Raw genomic sequence first — 13,446 nt, 5'->3', positions numbered from 1 at the left:
TTGCAGTCTATTACTATCTTCCTCAGTGTTTACTACACTTCCAAGTTTCGTGTTGTCTGCAAATTTTTAAATTGTGCCTTGCATCCGCAAATCCATGTCATTAGTATATTACCAAAAGCAGCAGTGATCCTCATTTTGAACCTTGGGGATCTCACTTTATACCTCCCTCCAGTCTGAAAACAAGCATTCACCACAACTCTCTGTTTTCTATCCCTTAGCCAATTTTGTATCCATGCTGCTACTGCCCCTTTTATCCCATGGTCTGCAATTTTGCTAACAAGCCTAATAGTAATAATACTTTATCAAACACCTTTTGAAAGTCTACATACAGAGCATCAACTGCAAGGCCCTTATTCATGCTCTCTGCTACCTCATTAAAAAACTCAATCAAGTTAGTCAAATACGATTTGACCTTAACAAATCTAATGCTCTGCTTTATTAATCCATGCATGTCCAACTGGCTGTTAATAATCTCCCAGATTATCGTTTGTAAAAGCTTCCCCACCACTGACATTAAACTGACTTGTCTATAATTACCAGATTTATCCTTCTCCCCCTTTTTGAACTTTTGCAATCCTCCAGTCTTTTGCAGCCACCCCTGTATCTAAGGAGGCTTGGAAGATTTGGACCAGCAACTCTGCAACTTCTGCCCTTTCTTCCCTCATCCCATCTGGGCCAGATGACTTATCCACTATAAGTATTGTCAGCCTTTCTAGTACCTCCTCTTTATCTCTTTTTATCTCATCCAGTATCCCGGCAACTCCTCATTTATCATAGCTTTGGCAAAATCCTCTGCCTTGGCCAATAAATCTCCATTTTGGTCCCTAATTGGCCCCACTGTTTCTCTGACTATTCTTTTATTGTTAATATGCCTATAGAACGTATCCTTTTCTTTCAGATGTTAGCTGACCTGCATTTCCAGTATTCCCTGTTTTTCCCTGAAGTCACTGAAGTGACTGAAGAATGCAGTGATACAATCCCTCATCTGAGTGATACTTATTCATGTACAGTGATGTTGTCAGGCTAATTGACTTTAAGGCAAAGCATGAAGGTAACCAGTACTTTCCGAACATCTATTCACATGTACTTGCTAGCAGGAATCACTGGGTAGTGATGAGGAGCTAGGACTTTGGTTACTATTTCTCCCCTCACTCGTTGAGGAGCATTGAAGCCAATTATAGCTCTTCAACTGCAGACCAGTTCAGATCGGCTAACTCAGAGCTCAAAGTTAATGGTGCATTTTACCCACTGAGCAATTTATTTGTGGTCCAAAAGTTATGTTTAACCAGAGACAGGCTTCAGAATCAAGGTGTATTCAACATAACAGATCCAGAAAATGAACAGTATTCTTATTCTCTACGTTGATTGCTTTATTTACATATTTAAGTTTGGTGGGTTGAGATTTGGAGGGACTGGAGCAGTGGAAAACAATGGGTAAAGCTATGAATTTGATGGGCCAAGTTTTGTGCTTATTATTATTATTGTTATTATTACATAGTTTTCACAAATATTTGCTAAGACCATTGATAGATCAGTGATGAAAATAACTTAAAATAATACATTTCTACTTTCAATTTGTTTGCACATAATATGGGAGCCTACGTACCTGTTGACATGCAATCAAAGTCAGAAGTTGTCATATCTACTAATTTCTTTCCCTCATGATCTGGTGGGCCAGCACAGAAAACGTTAGTCACAGTAGCATTTATGGTCTTCAGCCAAGTGGTCATCCATTTTGCATTGCAGTCACATTGGAGCTCATTTCCACGTAAATCTCTAAGCGGTCAAAGAAAATACTGAATGAATATTTGCAATGCGAGGTCCCCACATTTGATTGACCTTGGAGGGTTGACACACCAGTAGGGTTGCACCTGAGAAACCCACCTATCTCCATAGGACAGAAAGCCCTGGGACTGATGCCATGTTGAGGTCAGGGGAGAGAAGGGGAAGCTATATTACTCCCCCACCCTGAGTCATAGAGTCGTACAGCATAGAAACAGGCCGTTTGGCCCACCGCATCCATGCGACCATAATGCCTATCTATACTAATCCAACCTGCCTGCATTAATTCCATATCCCTTTATGCCTTGCTCATTCAAGTACCTGTCCAGATGCCTCTTAAATGTTGCTACTGTTCCTGCCTCCACCACCTCCTCTGGCAGCTCATTCCAGATACCCACTATTCTTTGTGTGAAAAATTTACCCCGATGATCCCTTTTAAACCTCCTCCCTCTCAGCTTAAATCTATGCCCTCTAGTTTTAGTCACCCCTACCATGGGAAACAGACTCTGGCTATCTACCCTATCTATGCCTCTCATAATTTTATATACCTCTATCATGTCCCCTCTCAGCCTCCTACACTCCAGGGAAAACAGATCCAGCCTATCTAATCTCTCTTTATAACTCAAGCACTCCAAACCAGGCAACATCCTTGTGAATCATTTCTGCACCCTCTCTAGCTTAATCACATCTTTCCTGTAGTGCGGCGATCAGAACTGCACACAGTACTCCAAATGCGGCCTAACCAATGTTATGTACAACTGTAACATGATGTCCCAACTCTTGTACTCAATGCCTCGGCCGATGAAGGCAAGCATGCCATATGCCTTCTTCACCACCCTGTCTACCTGTGTTGCCACTTTCAGGGAACTATGTACTTGCACCCCGAGGTCTTTCTGCTCAACAACACTCCCCAGGGCCCTGTCGTTCACTGTATATGTCCTGCCCTGGTTTAACTTCCCAAAATGCATCACCTCAAACTTGTCGGCGTTAAATTCCATTTGCCAATCCCTTGCCCACGTTCCCAGTTGATCTATATCCTGTTGTAACCTTAAACAACCTTCTTCACTGTCCACTATACCACCAATTTTGGTGTCATCTGCAAACTACTCTGCCCTCTGATTTTTTTGCTCCTCATGATACTCTTTGTAAGGGAGACAATAGTTTTGAAGAAAAATATAATTTTGCTCCTGACCTGTCAATGTTGGAGATTTTTTAAAGGATATTGCTGGTACACTTCATCTCACGGGGCATACTGGTCCCCACAGCTCTGCCAGGCCTCTGAGAGGAGGTAGTCATGTGGATTTGCAATGTAATGGTGTATCTGAGGTTCCAGCCTATGTTCCAGCCCTTTCACCACATTCCCGCCAGGTTACAATGGGTCTGTGCTGGAAAAGCCAAGGACTTTCAGTCCCACTAGATCCATGTCTGCCAGGTTAGTTGTCAAAATAATCACAATTTCTGTCATGTGGTGTGTCAAAAATGATTTTATGTAATGCGTTATAATATTAAAACACAAATAAAACTAAATATATGGAATCACAGAATATTTCTACTTCACAGTAGTCAATGAATGGAAGCCAAGCGGCAATTTTCAATTAGTGTCCAAAGTCAGTTTGTGCTGTCATGAGGACAAGCCCAGGCCTCAGTAGCATGATGCTGGTGACCTGCAGAAGTCCAACTGCAGCTCACTGGTTCTGGGAGGGTGGGAAATCAGCTAGCACCTATGCTGTGCCAGCTAGAAAATCAGGCCTTGGCGGGCACAAGCGGGCAAGCAACCAGCTGGAGTTTTTTGCAAGCCCACGAAAGGAAAAGATTACTTTTTAAACCAATTATATATTTCAAACTTCTGATGGTGAGTCAGAGGATGCCTTAAACTCTAGCATCTGACGTGTGTTAGGAAATATGTGCAACATACAGGATTTTATATACTAGTTAACCTGGCAAGGCATTGCCTAGGAAGTCAAAGCAAATTGCAGTAATCTTGCCAAGCAAGATTATAGAATGGACGATAATTGAACCTAGGTGGAAATGGGGAAGGAGGCAAATGGGATGAGGAAAAGGCCAACTGGACTGACAGATGCTGGACATGGTTGAAATTGAATGTAGAATTTTCAAATAGGTGTCATTCTTAGTGAGTATTTTTCTTTTGGATGCAGGGAACATGAGGCCAGGATACACCAGCTCTTCAGCCAACGGCTCATGTTATCTGACCCTCCAACTGACAATCACAATCCCTTCCTCCTCCTGACTCTGTGCATCACCTCATACTGTTCCTGAATTAGAACTGACAAAAACTCACAAAATACTTCACTGTGGCTATTGTTTAGAATTGAAAGGGAAGTGATGGTGGTAGTGAATCAGTGGTTGAAGATGGCCTTGGTTGCTCCTCCTCCTTCTCATCTTCTAAAGTCTCCTAGGATTCTGGAGCATCTAGAGAAGGATAACAGGAGAGGAGAGATTCGAATGGTGCTGCAGTCTGAAATGTTTTTGTACTCACTTGCAGAAAAGGTTTGATCTCGGGTCTGTTGATGGAACTGCTTTGGAGCAAGGGTAAGTCCTGGTCCAAATGGATTGCTGAAGGGAGGCTAACCTTTAGCTGATACAGACCCTCCCGTGTCTCCATCTCTGACAGCTTCTGTACTAGTCTCCTCAGAATTTCCCCAGACTCCTCCTCACAGACTGATTGGTGGGGGCGATGTGGTCAGACCCCTATAAAAGCTCCTCCTCCAAGTCGCTTTGCGTTGTAGGCAGTAGCTGTATGCCTGATGTAGACCTAGTTACATTATTTTGGGGAGGTCTTGGATATCTCAGGCAGATTTGTTGAGTTGGAGACTGAAACAATGGGTGTCCTCCCCCATTTCCTATTCATTGAGCCTGAAAACTGAGCATTCAAAGATTGCAACAAAGAGAAAAACCATATATTATGTGTGGCAATAGTCACAATACTCAAGTAATTAAATAAATCAATCTGGAATAAAAAGCTAGTATCAGGCGTGTAATCAGCAAGCAGTAAAGAAATCAGGAGTCTGTAACTTGAGCTTTCCTCGTATCCATTTGCGTGCACATTTCGGCTGCCATTCCATCCCTTCTATTTCTATCATCTTTCCAACACTTTTTTACAACTTCTTTTCTCTTTACCTCTTCTAGACCCCTCACTCCTGTCATCATACGTCTTTGCATTTCTCCCCTTTGAGGTACTCTGCCCTCCTAAATCCCTACCCCAAAATTTCAACACTCCTTAACCTTCCTATTTTCATACCACCGTTTCAGGCTTGATTCCCTCTTAGCTGAGCCTACAGCTTCTCTCTGTGCCTCTTTTGCTACCCTTTGAAGAGCCCATCATGGCATTCACCCCTGCCTCCTTACGAGCACAACCCCAACTGCTGTATCCTCCTCACTCGCCAACCTTCCAGCCCAACACTACCACTGGGAGCTAATTTTTTTTAACTATTTGTTTCATGGGATGTGGGTGTTGCTGGCAAGACCAGCATTTGTTGCCCATCCCTAATTGCCCTTGAGAAGGTGGTGGTGAGCTGCCTTCTTGAATCACCGCAGTTGATCTTCTGTGGGTAGACCCAAAGTGTTGTTAGGGAGGGAGTTCTAGGTTTTTGACCCAGCAACAGTGAAGGAACAACAATGTAGTTCCAAGTCAGGCTGGGGTATGGCTTGGAGGGGAACTTGCATGTCGTGGTGTTCCAATATTGCCAATCTCCTCCCCGTCCAATTCACTCCTCCCAATGCTGACTATGGCCTCCGCCAGTGGATTAGCTCTCACTGTCCCTCCCCATATCTTTCTCCAGGATGTTTGTTCACTTGTGAACAAGACCCTTGCCATCCATCAACTTGTTGTAGATGATTGCATCAACATTGTGGCCTTAACAGAAACCTGGCTGAGGGCTGTCGACACCTTCCTCCTTATTGAAGCCTCCCCACCTTGCAATACCTTTCACCACTTTCCCCATCCAGACTATCACAGTGACAATGTGGCGCTTATCACCAAATCACACCTTGGTCTGTCTCCTTACTCCTAGGCACATGCTTCGCCTTTCAGCATCTCACCCTGTTTCACCCCTCTCACCTCCCATTTAAAATCCTCATTTTCTACCGCCTACCCTAGCACGACAAAAATTTTCTCACCAAGATATCTTCACTGCTTTCCTCGCTCAGCCATTGCACCAAGCGACTTTTCTTCAGTGATTTAAACCTCCATCTCAATTCATCACGCTTGCTCTCCTCTGAGTTCACTGTCTTCTTATCCTCCCTAAATTTCTCCCTCAATGTAAACTCCCCAACACATATTCACAGCTAACCCCTTGACCTTGCCATCTCACATGGCATCGCTATTCCCATCATGTCAATCACAAATAAAGCCATCTCTGATTACTTCCTTATGTTACTCTACACCCGCATCCCCCTTCTGCCTCCCAACACGACTTCCTTCTGCGGCCACTCCTGGAAAAAAAACTCTCCCCCAATTCACTTACTACTACACTTTCAAAATTCCAACTCTATAGCCTTTGGCTCTCCTTTCACCATGACATTTGTGCAGCTACTGGTCTACTCAGCTGTACTATCCCCTCCACCTTTGATGCCCTAGTCCCCAATAAAACTATTCTTCTGTCTCACCCTGGCCATTATCCCTGATATGGCCCTCATTTCTGCACCCTTAAAACCAAAGAAGGCAGACCTGAATGAATATGGACAACTGGTTTAGCCATTCATTGCCACATCTGGCTGGACCACATAAAGCACGATCAGGCCCTGCTCTCATCTGTTAAAATTGCTCATGTTCACAAAGATAACCCCCAGCTTCTTTTCTCTACTGCAAGGCATCTTCTAAACCCTTCTCCTCCAACAAGTGTGAGGAGCTCATGGACTTCTTTATCGCTAAGCTTGAGATCAGCTGTTCAGCTGCCTCTGCCACTTCCCTTCTTTCCACTAGCCCACCTGGCCACACTTCCTCTAAAGCTTCCCTCTGCCCTATCCCTGAACTCACATCTTTCTCTAATTGTTCTCCTATCTCCCCTCAGGCTCTCTCTGAGCTCATCTTGTCCATGAGACCCACCTCCTACTCCCTCAATTCTATTCCCACTAAATTGCTGACCAGCCAACTTCCCCTCCTGGCTCCCATGTTAGCTGATATTGTTAAAGTTTCTGTCTCCTGAGGAACTGTCCTCTCCTTCAAATTTGCTTTTATCACCTCTCTCCTCAAAAAAATTACCTTCAACCCCTCTGTCCTTGCAACTACCATCCCATCTCCAACCTTCCCTTTCCTCCCCAAAGTCCTTAAGCGTGTTCCTTAAACTCCTCTCCACTGTCGTCCAGCTGAGTGGGACTGCACTCACCTGGTTCTATGCTTATCTATCCAGTTGTAGCCAGAGAATCACCTGCAATGGCTTCTCTTCCTGCTCCTGTAATGTTGGTGTCCCCCAAGGATCTATCCCTGGCTCCCTCCTATTTCTCATCCACATGGTGTCCCACCATGACATCATCTGAAAATATGTCAGTTTCCACATGTACACTGATGACACCCAACTCTCCCTCACCACCACCTCTCTCAATCTCTCCACTGTCTCTTAATTGTTAGACTGCTTGTCTGACATCCAGTATTGGGTGAGCAGAAATTTTCTCCAACTAAATATTAGGAAGACTGAAGCCATTGTCTTTGGTCCCTGCCACAAACTCCATTGCCTAGTCATGAACACCATGCCTCTCCCTGGCAACTGTCTGAGACTAAACCAGACTGCACAACTTTGGTGTCATGTTTAGCCCGGATAGGCTTCTGATCACATTTTCGCATTATCACTAAGACTGCCCAGTTCCACCTCCGTAACATTGCCTGACTCTGGCCCTGCTTCATTTCAGCAGCTCATCTGCTGCTGAAAGTCTCATCCATGCCTTTGTTACCTCTCGACTTGACTATTCCAATGCACTGCTGGCTGGTCTCTGACATTCTACCATCCATAAACTTGAAGTTATCCAAAACTCTGCTGACCATATCCTAACAGTGCCCTAACTCGCACCAAGTCCCATTCACCCATCTCTCTTACACTTGCTAACCTACATAGGCTCCCGGTTAGAATTTTAAAATTCTCATCCTTGTTTTCAATTCTCTCCATGGCATCATCCCTCCCTATGTCTGTAATCCCCTCCATCCCCACAAATCTCTCAGGTATCTGCACTCTTCCAATTCTGGTCCCTTGAACATCTCAAATATTAATTGCACAATCATTGGTGGTTGTCCCTTTAGCTGCCTAGGCCCTAAGGACTGGAATTCCCTCTCTAAACATCTATGACTCTCTTCCTCTTTTAAGACACTTGTTAAAATCTACCTCTTTGACCAAGTAGCCCTACTATTTCCTTATGTGGCTCAGTGCCAAATTTTGTTTGATAATTGCTCCTGCAAAGTGCCTGGGGATGCTTTACAACATTAAAGTTGCTGTATAAATGCAATTAGTTGTTGGCGCTGTTGTAATGATATCCATGAAGCAAACAGTTTGTCATAAAAACCCACTGGTTCACTAATGTCCTTTAGGGAAGGAAAATAATTACCTGGTCTGGCCTGTATGTGACTCCAGACCCAGAGAAATGTAGTTGATTACTAACTGCCCTCTGAAATGGCCTAGCAAAGCCACTCAGGTGTATCAAACTACTACAACAAATTACAATAAAGAATAAAATTGAAATGTATCTCGCATTAGCCTAGGCATTGGATTCAGCAAAAACAAAAACACACCCAGCTCAGTTTGTCCTGCAATGTCCTCCCCACTAACAACTGGGAGGTTGTAAAGACTAGTCAAGTAATAGCCTAACATAGTCATACTGACAGGACCACACCTATCAGACAATGTCCGAGCCTTCTCCATCACCATCCCTGGGGATGTCCTGTCCCACCAGCAGGATTGACCCACTAGAGACAGCAGTACAGTGGTATATAGTCTGGTTGTAATGGCCCTGCGAGGCTGCAACATTGACTCTGGACCCCATGATGTCTCATAGCATCAGGTCAAACCTGATGAAACATCCTGCTAATTACCACCTACTGCTTTCCCATAACTGATGAATCAGTATTCCTCCATTTTAAACACCACTTGGAAGAAGCACTGAGGGTAGCAAGAGCACAGAAAGTACTTGGTGTGGTGGACTTCAATGTCCATCACTAAGAGTTGCTCAGAAGCACCACTACTGTCCAATCTTAAGGACATATCTGCCAGACTGGGCCTGTGGCAGGTGGTGAGAGAACCAACATGAGGGAAAACCTGCTTGACCTCATCCTCACCAATCTACCTGTCGCAGATGCATCTGTCCATGATGGTATTGTTAGGAGTGACTACCGCAGAGTCCTTGTGGAGATGACATACCTTCTTCACACTAAGGACACCCTCCATTGTGTTGTGTGGCACTACAATCATGGGATAGAATCAGTCCAAATATAACTTGCCCACGAAAATCATTAAAAATCCAATCCAGTCAATCTGCACCATCAGCAAAGTGAGGGAAGATGTCGTCAACAGAGCTATCATACAGCACTCCCAATAACCTGTTCACCAATGCTCAGTTTGGGTTCTATCAGGACCATTTGATTCCAGACTTCATTACAGCATTGGTTCAAACATGGACAAAAGAGCCGAGTTCCAGAAGTGAGGTGAGAGTGACTGCCCTTGACATCAAGGTAGCATTTGACCAAGTGTGGCACCAAAAAAATCCTAGCAAAATTGAAGTCAATGGGAATCAGAGGGAAAACACTCCATTGGCTGAAACTCTACCTATTACAAAGGGAAATAGTTGTGGTTGCTGGAGGTCCATCATCTCAACTCCAGGACATCGCTGCAGGAGTTCCTCAGAGAGTGTCCTAGGCCCAAACATCTTCAGCTGCTTCAATGACATTCCCTCCATTCTAAGGTAAGAAGTGAGTATGTTAGCTAATGATCGCAAAGTGTTTAGTTCCACTTGCAATTCCTCAGATAATGAAGCATCCATGTTCGCTTGCAAGTTCCAGGCTTGGGTTGATAAGTGGCAAGTAACATTTGTGCCACACAAGTACCAGGCAATGACTATCTTCAACAAGAGAGAGTCTAACCACCTCCCCTTGATATTCAATGGCATTACTATCACTAAATCCCCCACCATCAACATCCTGGGGTCCAGTCATATAAATAATATGGCTACAGGAGCAGATCAGAGGCTGGGAATTCTGTGGTGAGTAACTCACCAAAGCCTGTCCATCATCTATAAGGCACAAGTCAGGAATGTGATGGAATACCTGGATGAGTGCAGCTCCAACAACACTCAAGAAGCTCGACACCATCCAATTGATCAGCACCCCATCCACCACCTTAACAATTCATTCCCTCCACCACTGATGCACAGTGCCTGCATTGTGAACCATCTACAAGATGCACTGCAGCAACTCACCAAGGCTTCTTCAACAGCACATCTCAAATCCATGATTGTTACCACCTAGAAGAACAAGAGCAGCAGGCACATGGAACATCACCAGCTGCAAGTTTCCATCCAGGCCACATACCATCCTGATTTGGAAATATATTGCGGTCCCTTCACTGTCACTGGCTCAAAACCTGGAACTTCCTACCTAACAGCACTGTGGGTGTATCTTCACTACACAAACTGCAGGGGTTTAAAAAGGCAGCTCACCACCTTCTCAAGAGCAATAAATGCTGACCTTGCCAGCAACACCCACATCCCATAAATGAATGAATTAAAAAAGTCAGACCTTCATGTTTATGAACTGTTCCAGCTGCACATTACCATTCCATATCATTCCAAAAACCCACACAGAATGAAAGTGACTCAGCTTCACATGTGCTTCTTCTGCCAATGCAACTCCCTTCCAGGGCAGTGATTTTGCTGGAAACTGCTCCTTATGCACATCATTTCCTGCTGGCATTATTAGCTGGGCGACCAGGCAGAAACGGCACAGAAGAAAAACATACCCCTTCTTTCTATCCATATTCAATTCTGTACTGTTCATCGTGCATTAATGTCTATATTCCTTGATGGAATACATGTGCATGTATTTATTTTCCCGCAAGCACTCAAAAAGGGCAGAACTGTTCTTTTGCAAATGTTGTGAGAGACTTTTAAACATCAAGGAGCATAGTTTATGGAACAGGTAACATTTTCTGAATCAAACTGGGGACTGTCAGTTGTGCTCAGTCCTTTATGAGCTGAATGAAATGCTGACTCATATGAGGATGGATGGAATATCTAATAAATGGCAGCTGTTACTTTATATAATGGAGTTGGCTGCAGCTTCAAATTGTACATAACCTGTAACCTGAGTGCCTAATGCTTAAAAGGGGAGATGCACATTCAAATCAATTAATGCAGGGATCCAATCATCCAATACATTCTCATCAATATTGTACAGCATTACATCTAGTATCATTAGCCACTGATGCAATGATCCTTCCTCTCATTTTTTTTCACTTTTGGAACTGCCATTGAGGTAGGATTGGTGTCTCTAACTGTGTAAAGTATTGCATGGTTCTCACTTAGCTTAATTGTCTCTTGTCAGTCTCATTTAATTGCTTAAGATTTGGCAATGCTTCCCTGAGGTTCTGTTTGTTTCCCCGGATTTTCTTTCAAGATTTGATTCCAAAAAATAAAAACTGAAAAACACCTGGAAAAAACTGAGATTTTAAACTGGCAATAAAAGATTGACTTTAAAGATCTTTAGTTATTAAAATGCTACTTGAAATACAAAACGACGAACTTTTGAAGTATTTCTTATCAAGGGATTTTAATGCAGAACACAGCCAAAGTTATTATTTTAATGCATATTTTTTTCTGAGACAAGGGTCTGACTTTAAACCTAGATCAGTAATAGTGTGGATTGGAGAACCTTGCCCAGAGGTCAGTGTACCTGATTCACAATGCTCCAGTTTTTCTGATGATTAATTTTAATCACTGCTAAATCAGGGCACCACAGATTGGGCGCACTGACCTCCATGTTCAATTCTCCACACTGCAGGCCTGTTGATCTGATCTCAGCGCTGAGCCTTGCAAAATTTAACCACTCTTACACTTAGTTTGGAGGAAGTTTTAATGATGAGATCTAGATAGTGAAATCTACATCACCAATCTCACCAATACAAGAAAATCTGCTTCAATAAAAATGGCCCATAAAATGTTGGAGGAGAGCATCTCATGGTATGCCCCAATAGTTGGACTTTCTCCCTCATCCTTCAGCTCAAAAAGCCTTTGCGCTGCAAGTTGTTGGAGGTGCGAGCTGATATTGGCATGGCAAAGACAACGAGGCATCTGGGACCAGAAGAATGATGGGGCCAGCAGGATTGAGAAAGAAATAGAGGAACAATTGAAAAGGAATTAGGGTGGATTAGAGCCAAATCGGGTGCAGAACGAGAAATAAAGCGAGGGAAAGGGAGATTGAATTGAGAGAGAAAAATGACAAAGAAAATAAAATGTAAAACATTTTAAATTTAGAAAACAATTTAAATCTCCAACTGCTTACTACCTATAGGAATGAAATGCCAGTTTCAATTATTCCCTTACTGGGCTGGAGAGGTTAAGTGGCATTGCAGAAACATAAATATTATCATTAAAAAGGTACTTACACTTTTATGTTCCAGCCCTAACTTCATGTGGCAAGTTTAATTGGCAATTACTGTACAAATGCAGCAATTTCTTGAGGTTGAGGCCGAGCTGCCATTTTCATGAGGCTAAAGGCATTGCAGTGCAAATCATTCAGCATCTCAATTCACTGGGTATCTCTTATTCGCCATAAGTTGATATACAATTTACACATTGATAATAGCAATTATGCCATTATTTTGGCTGTAGATTCTGACCCAATGACCCATTCATTTTAAGGCAGCTACTATCACCAAATTGAAGGGGAAGGTTTCCTGAAAGCTAAAGAACTCACGTTGCACACATGACTGATGACCCCTCTGGTGAAATCTCATGCACAATCACTGTAAAGCTATGATGCTGTCACCGGAACTGGTCTGCTTGTTGGGAATGTTTGCAATGCCATTAATCAGTATATATGAAGCTTCGATCGCTCAGGTGTGTTCTTGCCATATTCAACTGTGAAAGCTGCAAAAATTGCTACAGTTGCACAATATTAACATTTACAGGGCTTGATAATAGAGGTGCATGAGAAATAGCAGGAAGCTAAGAGGAAACAGGATGAAACAACGGAAGGAGACTCTGCATTGCCTGCTAGCAGTGAGGTTCAGGACAATCTCATCACTCATTTGATTTAGAGGAGTTCCATCAAAGTCCAAAAATTACTGTTCCTTTTTCTCATTTGAATCAGACCAAATATCTTTCTTTTGTGTTTTAAGAGCTGAACCATATTTTTCCCTTCTGAAATTGTCAAGTTTGACTCCAGTTCCTTTATAATAAAGCCATGAAATGCAGTTTTTGAAGAAAGGATGTACTTTTATGAATCTTTTCTGTGTATGGTAGTGTCTAGGGTGCATTTTCTGCATCTGTCAATCTACACATGACCCCCCCCACCCCAAGTATCTATGTATTCCCTAATAAAATGTTCTCCGATTGTGCTTAAACAGCACCTGTGTTCTTTTTAGTATTCCTGTGTTCTTTATACTGGTGAGAACATTGTCACTTATGCTTGCCGCCCAGCAAAAAACCACTGTTGGACCTGAGATTCTA

At 43.1% G+C, this 13,446-nt stretch overlaps 1 protein-coding gene across 2 annotated transcripts in view; it reads right to left on the bottom strand.

The window, feature by feature from the left end:
* The window catches only part of lgi2a (leucine-rich repeat LGI family, member 2a), a 54,666-nt gene that overhangs the window by 17,026 nt on the left and 24,194 nt on the right, over positions 1-13,446 (bottom strand). For both annotated transcript variants that reach the window (XM_068010211.1, XM_068010122.1), the window contains exon 6: positions 1,607-1,776. In XM_068010211.1, the coding sequence (XP_067866312.1) occupies positions 1,607-1,776 (170 nt within the window). The remainder of the gene's footprint in view (positions 1-1,606; positions 1,777-13,446) is intronic.

The sequence above is a fragment of the Heterodontus francisci genome, chromosome 1, assembly GCF_036365525.1.
Source record: "Heterodontus francisci isolate sHetFra1 chromosome 1, sHetFra1.hap1, whole genome shotgun sequence".
NCBI classification, from domain to species: domain Eukaryota; kingdom Metazoa; phylum Chordata; class Chondrichthyes; order Heterodontiformes; family Heterodontidae; genus Heterodontus; species Heterodontus francisci.
Note: the sequence above shows the minus strand (reverse complement) of the source record. Positions and strands in the feature narration are given on the sequence as shown.